The 23,282-nt window shown below is 35.7% G+C and overlaps 1 protein-coding gene across 1 annotated transcript; it reads right to left on the bottom strand.

Moving 5' to 3' along the window:
- Positions 1–636: 636 nt before the first annotated feature.
- N7462_000395 (uncharacterized protein) lies at positions 637–2,126 on the bottom strand (the record flags this gene model as incomplete). The annotated part of the gene is made up of 3 exons (XM_057072121.1): positions 637–1,529; positions 1,593–1,980; positions 2,031–2,126. The coding sequence occupies 3 exons, from the start codon at positions 2,124–2,126 to the stop codon at positions 637–639; spliced, it is 1,377 nt and encodes a 458-aa protein (XP_056938651.1).
- Positions 2,127–23,282: the final 21,156 nt, after the last annotated feature.

Consider the following 23,282-nt stretch of genomic DNA (forward strand, 5'->3'; position numbering starts at 1 on the left):
GTCTAAACGGGCTTCTCAGCCTGTCTATTGCGCACTCACCTTTCTTACCCCGGTCGCACGACGGGAAAGCCGCGCTCGTTTTATTCTCACCTGGAGTATCTACCATCCTTCAGTCTACTTGATTCTGCTCATAGACGAGTCTGATACATACGACCACAGGGTGTGGAGAAAAGGGCTTCCCGTCCGCTCAGCCGTACTTAAACCACATACTAAACGCGGTCAATACTCATAGAGCCCCGGACCTTAAAACAGCGTCGAAATTTCTGTTAGGGTGAGTGCGAGTGTGTTAGAGAATAACTACTTATACAGAGTAGTAAGCCTGTCGATTAAGTGGGAAGATAGACGTCAAGTAAGTAAGGCAAATAACTGTTTCTTGCTATCTTGGATCTCTCCATAATCCTCAATTTATATACGGGCTTTGGTATCTTCCCGCATGACCGGACGGCAGATGATGACGGGCAAGTCAAGGCGGAGCGGAGCGTTGAGCGAGCGACATGCCAGGTGAATCGACTTGATCCATTTATTGCGGCATACTCGCGCGAGAGAAGAATTTGCCTCGAAATAAGATATTTTACCCGAATTTATCTGAACACCTTATAAATACACCTTCGTTGAATCTCAGATATTCCCGGACTCTTAGTATGGCCATAGATTCCTGAACAGCTCCTTTTCTTCTTCATCCTCCGCCAGCCCAATGAAGGTATCTTTGAGCTTCCGACTATTCTCACGGGCCAACTCGTAGTCTTCAGGATCAACCATCCCGTCCACAGGGAGTACAGCTTCCTCTCGGAACAATAACAACATACGCCCGACCCCATTGATGTTTTCCTCTTCCTTGGACTGGAACTTGATATCATCGCTGCAGAAATCGATCGGGCAAGGGGTATTTGGGAAAAACTCGCTCCAGCGAGCTGTGATGTTCATGAGTGCTTCGCGGAGGAAGAATAGGTCTCGATTTTCCCACACTCCGGTCACAAGCCAAACAGGTTTCCGTAGGATAGAGGTTGCCGGTTGCTGGAGCACAGCCCAATGAACAGGTGCTCGCTTATACACCTGCGCCTCGTAGTATTTGTGAATAGTTTCGCTTTCCAAATTATCATCAATCTGCTTTTGCTCGTCTTTACTCAAGCTCTCAAACTCCTCTGGTCGTTCAGGGACGACCCAGCCTTCCCGAACAGGCCCAGGATGCCTACACATCCTAGGAACGCCAGATTGATAAAACAACGGAGCAACGCACGCTGATTGCCAGTCCACGATGCGTGTGATCCGACAAGTATCTGGATCAACGAAGATATTATCCAGGTGAAGGTCCGGATGCCAAAGAACGATAGCAGAGGACGGTTTATCGCTTGGCTGGGGGATAAGATAAGAGGAGACGTTCATATATTTCTCTAAGAGTGAGATACCATCTTCCGGAACTTCTTCGTTCTGGTTCGGCCGGTAATAGTTCTGTCGGGGAACAGCATGTGTCTTGACCCACATCATTTCATTATAGCCGATCGCACGGGTATATTCGAATGCATGTTTCCCTACGCAAGAAAGAGCAAATATTAGAAACAACGGAATAGGAATTCGATAGTTCACCTACTTACAAGGGCCACGGTCTAAATTCATTTCCCTCCTAGTTCCACTCCATAGTTCGTTCGTAGTCAACGGCCCAATAGAAAATCGTTTGAGGATGTCGGATCCACCACTCTGTATATGAATGTCTTCTGCTTCCCCGACAAGTGAGCGCAAGTCTTCTTTGAAATAGATGCAACCGTGCTTGTCAAAGGTAATGCTGGTCAACTTGTTCTCTATGTCAACCACTTGAGTTATTAGTTGTAGCTTCAGCTGCCGAGGCCACCGGTTCCACACAGAACCTAGTCGGACACCAGGGGCCTTCTCCTCAATGATATATTCGGCCTGGACTAAATTTTTCGCTGCATCGGAAGACCAAGACAACACCCGAGGAATGGGAATATCGAATGCATCGCGAAGCTATCTATTTTAGCGTCGTGATAACGGCTAAATGACACCGAACATCTTACCAGCTCACGCGTAGCGACCTCAGAAGCAACCGAAAAATGTGCAGGTCCGGCGTTAGGATTTGGAAGTTTCGCAAAGACTTCTGACCCATTATCCATTTTCAAGATGAAGGCTTTATTATGCAGACCTTCCACGCATTTGGTAATTCTGGTGCCTTAAATGAAGTAAGCGGTTAAATCTCGCTGGTCTCTCGATAGAACGGGAACATACAATACTGGGCCCCATCGCAGACATTAATGGCGATGTCGAGAAGTTGTCGTAAGTTGAATTTCAAATAGCGCTTTTCAAGTTCGCTTTCTTCGTTGGATCTGAATTTAGGCCTAAATGAGCCGCTGTCCAAAGATGACCAACTAATTTGCTTACAGCCATCGATGTCTGGTGTATCGATACAAGTCTTCCTCAGGAATTCTTTGCTCTATAAGAATAACGTCAATTACTCGGCAGGCTTAATTCATGAGATGATACCTGAAAATCTCACCTGGGCCATGCTGTCTTTCTAGATAAAACTCAGGGTTGCGACCGGTTCCCTGAAGTCCATGAGGTCGAAAATGTGAAAAAAATCTCATGCTCTGGAAAAAGTAGGAATTACGAGGCTTCCCATGTATCTTTCGGATACCGACCTCCCAAAGACTCCTGGGGAATCGAATCATCGTCCTCGAGGATGACAGATGTTGTTAGTAGGGCGAGGGTCCGTCAGCCCCAGGAGGTCCTTTTCCGGAAAAACTTAGTTCCGTGGCGTGGTGGGTCTGAATTTTGCACTAACAAGTTCATGTATTTTGTTATGTTATGTCAATATAGTAGGATACGGTATCGGCTAGGAAAGCTAGGATCTAATAGAACGAGATGCTTAATATAGTGATGTATTAGGTGACTAAACTATCTAAGTATGTAGGCGGGGGAATGTTGAATATCCCCTACCTTGCTGTCTAGCGTGTTACGGCGCTAGGTTCCGAGTATACCCGGGATACTATACAAAACACGTAGTAAATCGAGTATCCCTGTAATATCCTGACGCGTATAGAGATATATAGGTCTCGCCCGTATTATATAGTCTTCCTTCTCGATATACCCCCCTAGGGATAGGCGATTTTACAATCTTCTAAATCTTCGATTTCCGGTGTCTCTACGAATCAACCTCTATTTCCTATTTAGGAAATCTTTAACAGCGTTTTAATATCTTCTATCCCGAGCTAGTTAACGAATACTTTATATCGCTACCAGGGAAGGCTCTTAGTAAGGCTATTAGCAATTATATCCTTCGACTCGACCTATCTAACAATAATACGTTATACCTAAACCTCCTACCTTAACTAGTGCTAATAAATATTAATATATCGGAGCTTAGTCTTTAGGAGAGGCGTCTTCTTCGTTAATAGTCCGAGCGTCTACTAGTTATTATAAGTAATAGTAAGTAGATATTAAGGATCGAATCTAATTACTTTATATAGGCGCTTCTATATCGCAATTAAACGAGCGGCTTCCGATATAGTAAGTAGTTCTATGTCATATGATATTGCAACATGAAGCTATTCCCAACTTCACGCCTTAGGTGTTAACTCGACACCTTATCGGTCAGGCTTCGGCATGACAGCCCTACGTCTCCCTAACAAGGATGCATAACCTATAAGACCCTAAGAGTTCGGTGCCCTTCTATTAGGGATTCGTAGACCCCTCTTCTCTGTAGCCTTTGCTTATCTCTAATATATAGGGGCTACGTTAGACCGTATATTATAATATAATCTATCGTCTTTGCTTAGTTATATAGGAAAAGTGTTGAAGCTTGTATATAAATTAAGGATTATAGAGAGATCTATAATAGTAAGAAATAGTGTTTTGCTTTCCTTACTTAACGTTTATCTTCCTACCTAGTCGATAGGCTTTCTACCCTATATAAGTAGTTATTCTCTAACAATTTCTATTTCTTCTATTTTCGATTACCTAGGAAGATAGCGCTAAGAACTCGCTCTACTTCTTCGACGGAAGAAACGGCTAACCCTCTAAGCCTACCTATAGAGTAATAGATAGTACCGACCGACCTTAATACTAGACTCTAAGTAACCTAAGATACTATTAAAAAACTATAGAAGCTTAAAGAACTATAGGAATAAGTAGAGATTCTAAAATCTTAGATTATACTATAGAGTAATTAAGAATCCTCTATAAATCCTAGCCGAAACCTCTACGAATCCTTAGATAGGGAAATTAAATTTAAAGACCTTCTAAAATTTATACTTAATTCCTTACTTTAATAATATTAGGAGTAGCTCCTTAACCTATAATAAATATTTAAAGGAGCCTCTAAGAAATATTATAACGACCGAACTTAGATCCTAGGAGCGATTAGCTATATAGATTAAATATATAGGTAGAGATAGTATCGATATATCGAAGAAAAGGCTCCGACCTCCTAACAAAATATAAAGGAAGATTAGCCCTACTTCGAGAAGTAGACCCTTACTCTAATTAAAAACGCTATAAGCTTAGAATCGGAAATAATAGGATAGCTAGAAAAGGTTTTTTAGCGAAGAGATAAGAATCCTAGAGAGTTCTATATACGACTAGATACTCTCGAATAGTATTTTCTATAGTCGGCTAAGAAAGAAAGAGTACTTTCCTACTTTACTAAGCTATAGTACGACCTATAAATAACTATTCGGCGATACGTAATTAAACTTCTAGAATCCCGCGAAGATATAATTAATATTACCTACTACTTCTAGGATCTAGAAAAATTAGAATAGATACGTAAAAGGAAACGAACCGATAACTTAATAAAACCCTTACGAAAATAATTAATATCTTCTACGGTCTATAAATCTATAGTTAAAAGAGAAGATTCCCGAGATAAGAGAACCTAAAACGATAAATCTAAAGGATTATCTCTACGAGGAAGACTTAATCGTATTAGGGAAGACGGAAAACGAACCTAATATTTTAAATATAGAAGCGAAGAGTACTACTTACCCTACTACCCTAGGACTTAAGACTCTAAACTAGTAATAATTTAGGTAGTATAGTAGGGAAAAGTCCTAGAGACAGAGTAGACTCTACGCCTTTATCTCTATCTCTCTTAGTAGGGACCCGAACTCGATTTTATATTTCGATTACTATCTAAAATAATATCGAAACCTACGCGGATCTAGATAGTAGAGTAGAAGTTAATCTTATTAGCTATATATTCGTTAAAATCTATTAGTTAGAAGCGACTAAGCTTACTAAACCTCTAATTTATATAGTTAACTAATATAGAATACCTACCTATAGCGTATAGAATATCCTACTAACCGCTACCGATTTAAGAGGGATAACCCGCCGATTTAACCGCGTATATATAGCTATTAACCGAGACCTACGACTTAGCGGGAGCCTACTACTCCTATCGATAACTACTATCTACGACCTTAATATCTACCTTATAGGAAGAAGTAGTCTTTAGTAGTTTAGAACCTCTTTAGTTAAGATACTCTCGCCGGAACGATTTAATAAGGTAACTAGGAATTACGTATATATCTTTACTATAGTCAAGATACCTAAAGAAATATAGCTACTAATAGATCGCGACGAAAACGAACCTATACCGGACCCCTACCGACTCCTAAACGAACTTACAGACTTTTATAATATCTTCTCCTTATAGAATTCGAAGACCCTACCTTTATTAAGCGAATACGACTATATAATTAATCTTCTTCCCGATACTAAGATACTATATAGCCCTATCTATCCCTTATCGTAAAAAGAGCTTACAGAACTACGCTAATATATCGACGAAAACCTTAAGAATAGCCGGATCCGCGAATTAAAAAGCCCTATAGGAGCTCTTATCCTATTTATCTCTAAAATAGATAGAGGACTACGCCTTTATATCGACTACTGAGGTCTTAATAAGGTTTCGATTAAGAATTATTACCCTTTACCCCTAATTTCGGAGATTTTAGACCGGCTTACTAGATCGAAGATCTTTAGTAAGATTAATATCTAGGATACTTACTATCGTATCCGTATTAAGGAAGGAGATAAATAGAAAACCGCCTTCTATACACACTATAGGCACTTTAAATATACGGTTATACCTTTCGGCCTAACTAATACGCCTATAACCTTTCAGAATTATATTTATACTATATTATATAGGCTTCTCGACACCTATATAGTAGCCTATCTTGATAATATCTTAGTCTTTTTACCTAACTATACTACGTATATAAATTACCTATAAGAGGTTCTTTAGCGATTACGAGATAGAGGACTATATACGAAACTTAGTAAGTGTATATTCTATACGGAATAAGTTAAATTTCTTAGTTTTGTTATATCCCTAAAAGGTATATCGATAGACTCTAGCCGAGTTACCGATATTATTTTATAGGAATTACTAAAATTATATAGAGATATCTAGGTTTTCCTAGGATTCTATAACTTCTACCGTAGATTTATTAGGGATTACTCCCGTATCGCTCTACCTCTTACTAATCTATTAAAAGGGAGTAAGAATAGGCGAAAACTAGGTTAAGTAAAGCTAAACCTTAACGAAAGGGTAGCGTTTTACCGCCTAATCGCGGCCTTTTAGTTAGTACTACTTCTTCGGTTCTTTAATCCGCTAAAGCCGATAAGGTTAGAAACGGATATATCGAATAGTATAATAGTAGGGATTCTATCCTAATAGGATAACTAAGATATTTAGTATCTAGTAGCTTTTTAGTTATATAAGTTCTCTAGTACTAAAATCCTATATAGGACGCCGGATTAGGAACTATTCGCTATCGTTTATTCGTTTAAATATTAGTAGTACTACCTAGAAGGTAGTACGTTTCCTATTAAAGTATATTTAGATTATACGAATCTATAAGCCTTTATAAAATAAGGAAAACTTAATAGGAGGCAAGCTAGATAGTACTTAAGCCTTACCCCCTTTAACTTTATAATAAAATATCGAGTAGGGAAATATAATCCCGCGGATAGACCTTCTCGGCGATAGCTACCGAGTAACCTTATAGAGGTTAACCTAATTTCGCTATTAAGCTAATAATTAGCTAGCGAAGTATAGACGACTAATTACCGTACTACTAGGGTCTAGTCGTTGACTATAAAGAAACTTACCTTACTTTTCCTATACTTCGTAGAAAACGAAGATAGGGTTAAATCGATTAGTATAATCGATTAGGGGGAGCTCGGGCGAGCGTGCTATCTCCCTAACGCGTAAGTATAGTTAGCTTATACTTCTGAATAGGCGTACTCTATAGAAGTAGGTATAGACCTTAAGGACTTATATAGGCGACTTTAAAAAGAAGACCTAGAGATCTAGCGCCGAAAGGCTACTATTAAGTAGAAGGCTCCGGGATAAAAAGGCTAGAGTATTAGACCTAATAGTCTCTTACGATTTAAAGAACGTATATATATCCTAATAGGGAGTAATCTTAGAACTATATTATTAAGTATTTATTATAATAACCCCCTTACTAGCTACTTTAGCTAGAATAGAACCTTTAAGCTAATATAAAGGAAATATTACTAGCCGAATCTCTACCGAGACGTTGCTAAGTATATATAGGATTATTAAGTCTACTAAGGCGTTATAGCGAAAAGATATAAACCTTATAGAGAACTTAAACCCTTACTAATCCTAGCAAAGCCTTTCGCTAAATTATCGATAGACTTTATTATAGGCCTCCTATTAATACTATATAATAGTAAATAAGTTAATATAATTCTTGTTATTATTAATAGGTTTACGAAATAGTTACTATTCCTCGCTATTTCGTTAACGATTACCGCTATAGAACTTATAGAGCTCTTCTATAACGAAGTAGAATTACGGTTTAGGCCGCTAGAGGGTATTATATCTAATCGAGGATTATTATTTACTAGTAAATTCTAGTTAAAATTATATTATTAATCCTAAGTTTAGTTTAGGCTTTTAATAGCTTTTTACCTATAAACCGATAGCTAAATAGAAAGGATAAACTAAATACTTAAATATTACCTATAATACTTTATAGTAGAAAACTAGGCACTCTAGCTACCGCTATTAAAGAATATAGAGTTTATATATAATAACGTAGTAAATATAATAACTAAGATATTACCCTTCTAGGTATTACTTAGCTACTTACTAGATTTCCGCTAGCGTTTCGAGGGCGAAACGTATTACTAGGAGGTCCCGGTAGTATCTATAAGAATTAAGAAACTTAAAGCTCTTCGACGGAACTTATAGGAATACTAGCGAAAAGCGGCTAAAACTATAACGAAGTACTATAACTAAACCTATAAACCGATATAGTTTAAAAGAAGAGACCTAGTCGGCCTTTCTACTAAATATCTTAAACTAAAAAGGAGTAGAAAGCTAGCACCCCGCTTTATTAGCCTTTTTAGGGTCCTATAACCTATTAGTAAATAAGCTTACTACCTAAGCTTACCTTAGTAGTATAATCGTATCTATAATATCTTTCACGTATCCCTCCTAGAACCTTAGAGAAAACTAAGTAGGAAGGATAATAAGAGGCTACTAATACTAGAATTAGAGGATAACGATAAGTATAAAGTTAAAGAAGTACGCGAGGAGAAATTAATTAGGGGAGAACCTTATTTCCTTATTAAATAGAAAGGCTAGCCCTTAGAATATAATTAATAGGTATCCTAAGACGATATAGGGAACGCTATAGGATTAATATAGGCTTATAGGAAATAGAGAACTAAAAGAAAATCCTAAATATTATTATTACTACGCGTTATATAAGTATATAGTCGAAGATAAATAAACGAAACCCTACTAAAGTGTTAGAGAATAACTACTTGTACAGGGTAGAAAGCCTGTCGACTAGGTAGGAAGATAAATGTTAAGTAAGGAAAGCAAAACACTGTTTCTTGCTATCATGGATCTCTCTATAATCCTCAATTTATGTACAAGCTTCAACACTTTTCCTACATGACTAAGCAAAGACGGTGGATCACATTATAACATACGGTCTGACGTAGCCCCTATATATCAGAGATAAGCAAAGGCTACAGAGAAGAGGGGTCGACGAATCCCTAATGGAAGGGCACCGAACCCTCAGGGTCTTGTAGGTCATACATCCTTGTTAGGGAGACGTGGGGCTGTCATGACGAAGCCTGACCGATAAGGTGTCGAGTTGACACCTGAGGCGTGAAGTTGGGAATAGCTTCATGTTGCAATATTATATAACATAAAGGCCTATAGAAATAAGATACTATCCTAATATTCACTATACCGAAGATTAAATTTCCTTAGGAATAAGAGGAAAATTATCTATAATACTTCTTACTAGCACTTCCGGCTTATTATTAGATTTAATATTTATTAAATTATTATAGGCCTCCGTATTAGCTAGGCGATCTACTAGATAAGTTACCTAACTATCACGAACTACTACCGAAACCCTATAGTAGAATACTAGTTTTGCCTAAGCCTAGGAGAGGTATCTATTATCCCTAGAAAGAAGTCGAAGTAGCTTATTTAACTAGTATAAACCCTATCTCCGGGCGGAGGATCTATCGAGGGGAGGAAGAATTCCGGAAAGATTATATCGACGAGTAGTAAGGGTATCCTAGTATAAGATAGCGACGCGCTATAGAAACTATAGTGTAAGCCCGATAAACCTCGTATCCTTTATTTCTAGGGAAAATTTAAGGAATTTCTATAGGGGACTTACCTTTATAATATTCTTAGTACTAGTAAGGAGATATTTATAGCGATAGGCCTACTCCGTACTATCGAAAGTATAGTAGAGATCCTACGAAGCCTTAGCGATCTCTAGACGAATAGCCTAGAAAAAGGGCTATACTCCTATTTCCCTAGTATTATTATCTACTACTATCTTATCCTAGAAAACCTTCTTAGCCTATAGTAAGATCTTAGAAAGGTCGTAGGTATCGCCTAATATAGCGGTAGTAGACTAAGAAGAAGTTAGTATAAAACCTAGTAGAAGGCCTAGCGAAACCTATAGTAGAATATATAGTATTCCGGGCGGAATACTAGCGATATAGAATAGATACTTTAGTATCTAAGACGTAGTTAATTAATAGAGGGGTATCTATAATTAGGGATAGACTACCCGAAGGCCCGATAGCGGTCTATAAGTAATATATATACTAAAAATACTTTAGTATAATCGGCACTATATAGGTAGCACGAAGACGGGGGAGGTATAGCAAATAAAACGTAGACGATATAATAAAGAAAGGATAGTAATAAGAAATAGAAGAGAGGAGGTAGAAGAGTATTAAAATAAAAGATAGTAATATAAGGTAGAGAATATAAATAAAGGAAGCTCTTACTTCTATAGTATAATACTCTTTATTTACTTTGCTTATATAAGGATTATAGTCTTAGGATTTAATCTATTTACACTAAATAAGCCTACTAACTATTTAAATCTCCCGCTTAGAGGTAAGCGGTTATAGAGAGAGGATAATTTATTATATAATCTTATAATATAAAGCTATTCCTAACTCTACGCCTTAGGTATTAACTCGACACCTTATCGGTTAGGCTTCGTTATAATAGCCCTATGTCTCCCTAACAAGGATGTATAACCTACAAGACCCTAAGGGTTCGGTACCCTTCTATTAGGGATTCGTAGACCCCTCCTCTCTATAGTCTTTGCTTATCTCTGATATATAGAGGCTACGTCAGACTATATATTATAATATAATCTATCGTCTTTGCTTAGTTATATAGGAAAAGTATTGAAGCTTGTACATAAATTAAGGATTATAGAGAGATCTATAATAGCAAGAAACAGTGTTTTGCTTTCCTTACTTAACGTTTATCTTCCTACCTAGTCGATAGGCTTTCTACCCTATATAAGTAGTTATTCTCTAATAAGTAGTATCTAGTCTAGTTATTATTATCGCGTATTAGGCGCTTCCTACCTTCTCTTAGTATTCTTTAACTCTATAATAATTAGCTATTCCTATATATTTAGTAAGCGTTAGTATAGGTAGTAGTATAGTAGGCTTCTATTAGAGAATAACTACTTGTATAGGGTAGAAAGCCTGTCGACTAGGTAGGAAGATAAACATCAAGTAAGGAAAGCAAAACACTATTTCTTACTATCATAGATCTCTCTATAATCCTTAATTTATATATAAGCTTTAATACTTTTCCTATATAACTAAGCAAAGACGATAGATTATATTATAATATATAGTCTGACGTAGCCTCTATATATCAGAGATAAGCAAAGGCTATAGAGAGGAGGGGTCCACGAATCCCTAATAGAAGGGTACCGAACCCTTAGGGTCTTGTAGGTTATATATCCTTATTAGGGAGACGTAGGGCTATTATAACGAAGCCTAACCGATAAGATATCGAGTTAACACCTAAGGCGTAGAGTTAGGAATAGCTTTATATTATAAGATTATATAATAAATTATCCTCCCTCTATAACCGCTTGCCCCTAAGCGGGAGATTTAAATAGTTAGTAGGCTTATTTAGTATAAATAGATTAAATCCTAAGGCTATAATCCTTATATAAGCAAAGTAAATAAAGAGTATTATACTATAGAAGTAAGAGCTTCCTTTATTTATATCCCCTACCTTATATTACTATCCTTTATTTTAATACTCTTCTACCTTCTCTCTTCTATTTCTTATTACTATCCTTTCTTTATTATATCGTCTACGTTTTATTTACTATACCTCCCCGCCTTCGTACTACCTATATAGTGCCGATTATACCGAAGTATTTTTAGTATATATATTACTTACGGACCGCTATCGGGCCTTCGGGTAGTCTATCCCCGATTATAGATATCCCTCTATTAATTAACTACGTCTTAGATACTAAAGTATCTATTCTATATCGCTAGTATTCCGCCCGGAATACTATATATTCTACTATAGGTTTCGCTAGGCCTTCTACTAGGTTTTATACTAACTTCTTCTTAGTCTACTACCGCTATATTAGGCGATACCTACGACCTTTCTAAGATCTTACTATAGGCTAAGAAGGTTTTCTAGGATAAGATAGTAGTAGATAATAATACTAGGGAAATAGGAGTGTAGCCCTTTTTCTAGGCTATTTATCTAGAGATCGCTAAGGCTTCGTAGGATCTCTACTATACTTTCGATAGTACGGAGTAGGCCTATTACTATAAATATCTCCTTACTAGTACTAAGAATATTATAAAGGTAAGTCCCCTATAGAAATTCCTTAAATTTTCCCTAGAAATAAAGGATACGAGGTTCGTCGGGCTTACACTATAGTTTCTATAGCGTGTCGCTATCTTATACTAGGATACCCTTACCGCTTGTTAATATAATCTTTCCGGAATTCTTCCTTCCCCCGATAGATCCTCCGCCCGGAGATAGGGTTTATACCGGTTAAATAAGCTACTTCGACTTCTTTCTAGGGATAATAGATATCTCTCCTAGGCTTAGGCAAAACTAGTATTCTACTATAGGGTTTCGGCGGTAGTTCGTGATAGTTAGGTAACTTATCTAGTAGATCGTCTAGCTAATACGGAGGCCTATAATAATTTAATAAATATTAAATCTAATAATAAGCCGGAAGTGCTAGTAAGAAGTATTATAGATAATTTTCCTCTTATTCCTAAGGAAATTTAATCTTTAGTATAGTAAATATTAGGATAGTATCTTATTTCTATAGGCCTTCGGTAGGGTTTCGTTTATTTATCTTCGACTATATACTTATATAACGCGTAGCAATAACAATATTTAGGATTTTCTTTTAGTTCTCTATTTCCTATAAGCCTATATTAATCCTATAGCGTTCCCTATATCGTCTTAGAATACCTATTAATTATATTCTAAGGGCTAGCCTTTCTATTTAATAAGGAAATAAGGTTCTCCCCTAATTAATTTCTCCTTACGTACTTCTTTAACTTTATACTTATCGTTATCCTCTAATTCTAGTATCGGTAGCCTCTCGTTATCCTTCCTACTTAGTTTTCTCTAAGGTTCTAGGAGGGATACGTGAAAGATATTATAGATACGATTATACTACTAAGGTAAGCTTAGGCGGTAAGCTTATTTACTAATAGATTATAGGACCCTAAAAGGGCCGATAAAGTAGGGTACTAGCTTTCTGCTCCCTTTTAGTTTAAGATATTTAGTAGAAAGACCGACTAGGTCTCTTCTTTTAAACTATATCGGTTTATAGGTTTAGTTATAGTACTTCGTTATAGTTTTAGCCGCTTTTCGCTAGTATTCCTATAAGTTCCGTCGAAGGGCTTTAAGTTTCTTAATTCTTATAGATACTACTAGGACCTCCTAGTAATACGTTTCGCTCTCGAAACGCTAGCGGAAATCTAGTAAGTAGCTAAGTAATACCTAGAAGGGTAATATCTTAGTTATTATATTTACTATATTATTATATATAAACTCTATATTCTTTAATAGCGGTAGCTAGAGTACCTAGTTTTCTACTATAAAGTATTATAGGTAATATTTAAGTATTTAGTTTATCCTTTCTATTTAACTATCGGTTTACGGGTGAAAAGCTATTAAAAGCCTAAGCTAAACTTAGGATTAATAATATAATTTTAACTAGAATTTACTAGTAAATAATAATCCTCGATCGGATATAATACTCTCTAGTAGCCTAAACCGTAATTCTACTTCGTTATAGAAGAGCTCTATAAGTTCTATAGTAGTAATTATTAATAAAATAGCGAGGAATAGTAACTATTTCGTAAACCTATTAATAATAATAAGGATTATATTAACTTGTTTACCGTTATATAGTGTTAATAGAAGGCCTATAATAAAGTCTATTAATAATTTAGCGAAAGGCTTCGCTAGGATTAGTAAGAGTTTAAGTTCTCTATAAGGTTTATATCTTTTCGCTATAACGCCTTAGTAGACTTAATAATCCTATATATACTCGATAACGTCTCGGTAGAGATTCGGCTAGTAATATTTCCTTTATATTAGCTTAAGGGTTCTATTCTAGCTAAAGTAGCTAGTAAGGGGGTTATTATAATAAATACTTAATAATATAGTTCTAAGATTACTCCCTATTAGGATATATACGCGTTCTTTAAATCGCAAGAGACTATTAGGTCTAATACTCTAGCCTTTTTATCCTAGAGCCTTCTACTTAATAGTAGCCTTTTAGCGCTAGGTCTCTAGGTCTTCTTCTTAAAGTCGCCTATATAAGTCCTTAAGGTCTATACCTACTTCTATAGAGTACGCCTATTTAGAAGTATAAGCTAACTATACTTACGCGTTAGGGAGATAGCACGCTCGCCTAAGCTCCCTCTAATCGATTATACTAATCGATTTAACCCTATCTTCGTTTTCTACGAAGTATAGGAAAAGTAAGGTAAGTTTCTTTATAGTTAATAACTAGACCCTAGTAGTACGGTAATTAGTCGTCTACGCTTCGCTAGCTAATTATTAGCTTAACAGCGAAATTAGGTTAACCTCTATAAGGTTACTTAGTAGCTATCGCCGAGAAGGTCTATCTACGGGATTATATTTCCCTACTTGATATTTTATTACAAAGTTAAAGAGGGTAAGGCTTAAGCACTATCTAGCTTACCTCCTATTAAGTTTTCCTTATTTTATAAAGGCTTATAGATTCGTATAATCTAAATATACTTTAATAGGAAACGTACTACCTTCTAGGTAGTACCGCTAATATTTAAACAAATAAACGATAGCGAATAGTTCCTAATCCGGCGTCCTATATAGGATTTCGGTACTAGAGAACTTACGTAACTAAAAAGCTACTAGATACTAAATATCTTAGTTATCCTATTAGGATAGAATCCCTACTATTATACCGTTCGATATATCCGTTTCTAACCTTATCGGTTTTAGCGGATTAAAGAACTAAAGAAGTAGTACTAACTAAAAGGCCGCGATTAGGCGACGAAACGCTACCTTTTCGTTAAGGTTTAGCTCTACTTAACCTAGTTTTCGCCTATTCTTACTTCCTTTTAATAGATTAGTAAGGGGTAGAGCGATACAGGAGTAATCCCTAATAAATCTACGGTAGAAGTTATAGAATCCTAGGAAAACCTAGATATCTCTATATAATTTTAGTAATTCCTATAAAACAATATCGGTAACTCGGCTAGGGTCTATCGATATACCTTTTAGGGATATAATAAAACTAAGAAATTTAACTTATTCTGTATAGAACGTATACTTACTAAGTTTCGTATATAGTTCTCTATCTCGTAATCGCTGAAGGACCTCTTATAGGTAATTTATATATATAGCATAGTTAGGTAAAAAGACTAAGATATTATCAAGATAGGCTACTATATAGGTATCGAGAAGCCTATATAATATAGTATAAATATAATTCTAAAAGGTTATAGGAGTATTAGTTAGGCTGAAAGGTATAACTATATATTTAAAGTGCCTATAACGTATATAGAAGGCGGTTTTCTATTTATCTCCTTCCTTAATATAGATACGATAGTAAGTATCCTAGATATTAATCTTACTAAAGATCTTTAATCTAGTAAGCCGGTCTAAAATCTCTAAAATTAGGGGTAAAGGGTAATAATTCTTAATCGAAACCTTATTAAGACCTTAGTAGTCGATATAAAGACGTAGTCCTCTATCTATTTTAGAGATAAATAGGATAGGAGCTTCTATAGGGCTTTTTAATTCGCGGATCCGGCTATTCTTAAGGTTTTCGTCGATATATTAGCGTAGTTCCGTAAGCTCTTTTTACGATAAGGGATAGATAGGGCTATACGGTACCTTAGTATCGGGAAGAAGATTAATTATATAGTCGTATTCGCTTAATAAAGGTAGGGTCTTCGAATTCTATAAGGAGAAGATATTATAAAAGTCTATAAGTTCGTTTAGGAGTCGGTAGAGGTCCGGTATAGGTTCGTTTTCGTCGCGATCTATTAGTAGCTATATTTCTTTAGGTATCTTAACTATAGTAAAGATATATACGTAATTCCTAGTTACCTTATTAAATTATTCTAGCAAGAGTATCTTAACTGAAGAGGTTCTAAACTACTAAAGACTACTTCTTTCTATAAGGTAGATATTAAGGTTGTAGATAGTAGTTATCGATAGGAGTAGTAGGCTCCCGCTAAGTCGTAGGTCTCGGTTAATAGCTATATATACGCGGTTAAATCGGCGGGTTATCTCTCTTAAATCGGTAGCGGTTAGTAGGATATTCTATACGCTATAGGTAGGTATTCTATATTAGTTAACTATATAAATTAGAGGTTTAGTAAGCTTAGTCGCTTCTAACTAATAGATTTTAACGAATATATAGCTAATAAGATTAACTTCTACTCTACTATCTAGATCCGCGTAGGTTTCGATATCGTTTTAGATAGTAATCGAAATATAAAATCGAGTTCGGGTCCCTACTAAGAGAGATAGAGATAAAGGCGTAGAGTCTACTCCGTCTCTAGGACTTTTCCCTACTATACTACCTAAATTATTACTAGTTTAGGGTCTTAAGCCCTAGGGTAGTAGGGTAAGTAGTACTCTTCGCTTCTATATTTAAAATATTAGGTTCGTTTTCCGTCTTCCCTAATACGATTAAGTCTTCCTTGTAGAGGTAATCCTTTAGATTTATCGTTTTAGGTTCTCTTATCTCGGGAATCTTCTCTTTTAACCGTAGATTTATAGACTACGGAAGATATTAATTATTTTCGTAAGGGTTTTGTTAAGTTATCGGTTCGTTTCCTTTTACGTATCTATTCTAATTTTTCTAGATCCTAGAAGTAGTAGGTAATATTAATTATATCTTCGTAGGATTCTAGAAGTTTAATTACGTATCGCTAAATAGTTATTTATAGGTCGTACTATAGCTTAGCAAAGTAGGAAAGTACTCTTTCTTTCTTAGCCGACTATAGAAAATACCGTTCGAGAGTATCTAGTCGTATATAGAACTCTCTAGGATTCTTATCTCTTCGCTAAAAAACCTTTTCTAGCTATCCTATTACTTCCGATTCTAAGCTTATAGCGTTTTTAATTAGAGTAAGGGTCTACTCCTCGAAGTAGGGCTAATCTTCCTTTATATTTCGTTAGAAGGTCGGAGCCTTTTCTTCGATATATCGATACTATCTCTACCTATATATTTAATCTATATAGCTAATCGCTCCTAGGATCCGAGTTCGGTCGTTATAATATTTCTTAGGGGCTCCTTTAAATATTTATTATAGGTTAAGGAGCTACTCCTAATATTATTAAAGTAAGGAATTAAGTGTAAATTTTAGAAGGTCTTTAAATTTAATTTCCCTATCTAAGGATTCGTAGAGGTTTCGGCTAGGATTTATAGAGGATTCTTAATTACTCTATAGTATAATCTAAGATTTTAGAATCTCTACTTATTCCTATAGTTCTTTAAGCTTCTATAGTTTTTTAATAGTGTCTTAGGTTACTTAGAGTCTAGTATTAAGGTTAGTCGGTACTATCTATTACTCGGTAGATAGGCTTAGAGGGTTAGCTATTTCTTCCGTTAAAGGAGTAGAGCGAGTTCTTAGCGCTATCTTCCTAGGTAATCGAAAATAGAAGAAATAGAAATTATTAGAGAATAACTACTTATATAGGGTAGAAAGCCTATCGACTAGGTAGGAAGATAAACGTTAAGTAAGGAAAGTAAAACACTATTTCTTGCTATTATAGATCTCTCTATAATCCTTAATTTATATATAAGCTTTAATACTTTTCCTATATAACTAAGTAAAGACGATAGATTATATTATAATATACAGTCTAACGTAGCCCCTATATATTAGAGATAAGCAAAGACTATAGAGAGGAGGGGTCCACGAATCCCTAATAGAAGGGTACCGAACCCTTAGGGTCTTGTAGGTTATGCATCCTTGTTAGGGAGACATAGGGCTATTATAACGAAGCCTAACCGATAAGGTGTCGAGTTGACACCTGAGGCGTGGAGTTAGGAATAGCTTCATGTTGCAAGATCATATAACAGCTTCCTACTATTAGTAAGATAATATCGGGTAGCTATAGCGGAGATATAGGAATCTTAATAGAGCTAGAGTACCTTCTATAATCTATCTTAAATAATTCTAATCCTAAGGAACTATAAAGCTTCTCCTATATTACAGAGCTCCTATTAATAGTAGAGTGCCTAGTATACTCTCTTTACCTATTCTCGCTATAAAGGATAGTTCACGATAATTATATCGTTAATATAGAAGATAATAATAATACTATTATCGATAAGTATATAAAAGTTATCCTATACAACTTTAAATCTATATTATTTTATTCTACGACTTACTTCCTTCTACTATAGTCGAGGAGATTTATATAGCCTATAGAGTACTTTCTTAAGCTTCTAACTAAGCTTTACGCGGCCGAAGCTTTCTAGTAACTTAGTATAGACTTCCTTATCGAGTAGACTATTCAAGAATACGTTAATAGTATTAAATTACCGAGTATTAAGGTTAAATACTATAATAAGAGAGAGTACTACCCTTATAGTCCGTATAGCTAGTATAGCTAAGTACTTCTCCTCGGTAGTTATAGTTTAAAGGTCTCTACGGATATAAATCCGAGCCTTTAGCTTCTTAAGATATCTATCGCTATTATATTTATATATAAATACCTATTTTAATAGAAGAATCTACTTCCTAGTATTACTAGGACGTCGTATAATCTCGTACGTTCCTTTATCTTCTAGTATCTTAATCTTATTATTTATAGCTTATAAGAAGCTATCTCTAAATAGATAGTTTATTATCTCTTTCTATCCTCGAGGCTCTAGTAATAGCTTATCTTAGTAGTATCTTAGCTAGTCGATCTAGCTTTAATAAAGAGCTATTATAAATATAGCTAGTATCTAAGGTATATCTCTATTATTACTATTATCGTCGATAGCTAGATAACTAATAAAATTATTATCGAAGCGTACTCTTCGCTTCCTACTTCCTTATACGACGTTTTCTAAGGTTATATCTTCTACGATATCTCTTAGAGCTCGCTTAGTATCGTTCTTAGTCGATTCTAGCTTGTTTTCAGTTAGGGAAAATACTCCTAGTATTATTTATAGTAGTTCTAGTAATACTAACGATATTTCTATAGCTTACTATAATAGATTTAAAGGATTTAGAGATAGAGAAGAGTAGTAGATAATAGATTAAGGTATTAGGAGTAAGACTATAAGGTCGTATATAAGCTACTCTTCTAGCGTACGCTCTTAGCCTATTTACTATAAGCGTTTACTATAACTAAATCCTACCTCCTAATTAGTTAAACTAGAATTAGTTTACTTAGTTTATATCTCCTAGATATTAGATATCTCTATTAGCTTTAATACTTTATCCTTATCCTCTTTAGCTTTATTAATTTCTAAAATAGGAAGTTATTCTAATATATCTATAGGCTTAATAGTATCCTATTTCTTATTATAGAAGATCTTCTTATTAAATATAATATCTCTCGCGTCCTATATAAGTCCTCTTTATAGTATCTAAATACGCTAGATATTCGATACGGTATAGCTAACTATATAACTAGTCTCTATTCTCGATACTATCTTATTACTATATAGTATACTCTATCTCTTAATATACGTATAGTATCTATATAGCCTTAAATTCGTAAGGTTTAGGCGTATCTTCGATAATTTAGAGTTAATCTAGGTATAAGCTTCCTACTATAGTATAATCTACTTCCCGTCTAGTATTTTAGTAGGCGATCTATTTAATATATAAGCTATATAATAAGCTATTTCTAGCTATAGATCCTTTAGTAGCTTAGTATTAAGTAAGAGTACTCTTATACTAGTTATTATTACCTCCCTAGAGCGTTTACTAAAAGAGTTCTATTCTAGTATACCTATAATACTCTATTTAATAATAAATCCTATATCCTTAAGGTATTCCTTAACTACTCTTCCTATAGAGTGTTTATAATTATATCGAAAGGCCTTTATCGGAAGATTCTATTATATCTTCGCGAGTATATAGAACTTCCTAATAGCTTCCTAGTATTTATTCTTCTTCTAATATATATATATAACATATAATTGAATACTATCTAGGTAGAAATACGTAATCTAGCGATCCCTATTATAACTAGGTATAATTTAGATAAGGTTAAAGTGTACTCGGCTGAATCTACTATACACTCTTCTATTTAGTCGTCTAGATATTTAACGCTTTACTTTTACTTACTAATAGACCTTATATCGTTTAGGATTATCTTTAGATTTCGAGTCCGGTATTATCTTAATACCCTCGATAAGCTCTAGTAGCTTCTCGACTTTTCCTTAGTAAGTATACCCTAAATATTGATACTAAATATTAGCTTTCGCTTCTAATACTAATAGCTTCTCGCTATAGCGCGTTACTATCGTAAGATCCTATTATAATAGTTTTATAAGAGCGAATAGCCCGCTATAATCTTCGAGTATTACCCTTATCGGAATAGATCCCTTATAATATATTACTCCCTTACTATTATCCTATTAGAATCCGAGCTTCCTAATCTTCGAATAAGATATTAGATTTATATAGAACTTAGGCGAGTATTAGATATCTCTTAGACGTAGTTTAAGCTAATTCCTTTATCTATTCTATATTATAATAATAACGTTACCTCTTCTAAGTAGGTCTATATAACTATTACTAGTTTTAATAGATTTATTCGTCGCCTTAAACGTTATAAACGCTTCACGATTATTATATATATAATACATACTTCCCGAGTCTAGTATCTAATAGTTTAATAAAGGATAATCGGCTTACGGTATATCGGAGAAGAAGGATATAGCTAGTATAGATAGCTAAGAAGTCTCTTATATCTCCGACCTTAGCTATTCTATCCTTACTCGCTTATAGTTATTAAGCTTTAGTATCTCTACTTCGACCTTATTAACCTCCTCTTTTTTTAGCCGAAAAGCTATAGTTCTTATAGCCGGGTTAATAAAGGGGTATTTACTATACTAGTAAACCTTCCTATATACGTATTTAGCTAGTCCCTTCTTATTCCGATTCTATATAGATATTATCGTTGTCGGTAAGGCTTCTTCCTAATTATTTAATATTATAAATAATACCTTTAAACCTCTCTTTCTAGTACTTACTTATACGATCGTACGTCGTCGAGTACGATATATAGCTATAACTATATAGAATATAAGTAATTCTTTATTCTCTTTAAGGTCCCTTAAGTACTATATAATAAATATATCGTCTAATAATAGTAGCGTATCTAAGAAGTCTCGAATAGTATCTTGATTATTAATATAGTCTAGCACTTTAGCAGCTTTATACTCTCTAAATAGCGCTTTCTACTTACTAAAGATATAATCCTATACTATATCTTTCAGTAATTAGTAGAGTATTAATCTCTATACCTATTAGAGCTCCTAGCGTCTATTAGACGTATCTAGACGGAAGATAGTAGCGAGCTTCTAGAGCCTAAGTCTAGGTCTATCTATTCCTACTACTAAATAGTATACTTCTATTACTATTAACTTCTAGATTAGTATATCTACTCTAGCTAATACCTTCTTTAAGCGTTATCTTCGCGTTTCTTATCGCTCTATATACGAGATCTCTATATTCTATTTATAGATCTATACATCGGATAGTAACGAGAATTCTCCTAGAGGATTAGGTTCCTCTAACGCCGGCGGTAAGGTCTTAATATTCTTATCTAATATATCCGGATTTAGGTAATCCTAGATATCTTCGGTAATAGCTGCTAACTAAATATAGTCTATCTAGACCCTCTACTACGTTTCCGACCGAAGCTTCTCTTCGAGTAGTAAGACCGAGTCTATTACCTTTAAATCTTCTATATCCGAAGCCTTTCTAAATAGCCTCTATTTCCTAATCGGGAATATATAGTCTCGCTGTTAAGATTCGGACTATAACACTAGGCGTAGCCGGAAGGTATATAACGTTGCTAGCGATACTCGAATACTAACGATTTAGGGGTTCTAACCGCTCTACCGTGTTGATAAGCGCTATATAGATACGTAGGGATTATCTCTATTCAATCCTAACGCGTGCGGATCGGGCTTATAACTATTAATATAGTAGGATACGGTATCGGCTAGGAAAGCTAGGATCTAATAGAACGAGATACTTAATATAGTAATATATTAGGTGACTAAACTATCTAAGTATATAGGCAGGGGAATATTGAATATCCCCTACCTCGCTGTCTAGCGTGTTACGGCGCTGGGTTCCGAGTATACCCGGGATACTATACAAAACACGTAGCAAATCGAGTATCCCTGTAATATCCTGACGCGCATAGAGATATGTAGGTCTCGCCCGTATTATGCAGTCTTCCTTCTCGACAGAATCATTACCCAAGACCTACTCCTCGGTATTAAAATGCGATCAATGAGGATTGGACTGCTCCACTTCCTCAAAATAACGAAGCCGAATCAGATCAGTGCTACTATGGAGAAGGCTCGCAGGCACCGAGACATGTTCTTTTACACTGCCCGTTATACGCTTGTTACGTGAAGTAAGTGTCGAGAAGGAAGACTGCATAATACGGGAGAGACCCACATATCCCCATGTGCGTCAGGATATTACAGGGATACTCGATTTGCTACGTGTTTTGTATGGTATCCCGGGTATACTCGGAACCCAGCGCCGTAACACGCTAGACAGCGAGGTAGGGGATATTCAACATTCCCCCGCCCATACACTTAGATAGTTCAGTCACCCAATACATCACGATATTGAGCATCTCGTTCCATTGGATCCTAGCTTTCCTAGCCGATACCGTATCCAACTATATTGACAGTAAGGTTAAATTGGTAAACGGTGTTTATTTCAGTATCTAGTTAGCAGCTACGGCATGTAAGCTAAGTGCTGACTAAGTCTGGTTACCCAACAACGCTGATCTGAGGAAGCAGATATTGGAAAAGATTCGTGCACGGACGGACCTTAACCAGTTAACAGACTACGACGCGATAGTGTCTAACTCCCATGCTACCCGCTACGTAGCAAAATTCATAATCTAAACAGACCTGCTTAGACAGTTCCGGCAAGTCAATGCGGACTCTGACTTCCAACAGGAAGACCACGAACATACAGCCGAATTACGGCAAAGGGACAGCGTGGTGAAGACGCTTGGTGTGAGGAATGACATTACCAAAGCTTACCGAGAAGCGGAGGAAGCAGCAATCATACAATTGGAGCTACATCGAACGAAGCAAGATCTATATCATGCTGACTAGTGTGAGGAGATTGGGATGCAGGGGAAGTGGTGCGATGCTGTGTGTGACCGAGGTGCCGGTCGGGATAAGGGGGATTCGAAGATTCTCTACCATATGCGGGCGTTT

The sequence above is a fragment of the Penicillium macrosclerotiorum genome (genome assembly GCF_028827735.1).
Source record: "Penicillium macrosclerotiorum strain IBT 26536 chromosome Unknown utg000001l_segment0_segment0, whole genome shotgun sequence".
NCBI lineage: Eukaryota > Fungi > Ascomycota > Eurotiomycetes > Eurotiales > Aspergillaceae > Penicillium > Penicillium macrosclerotiorum.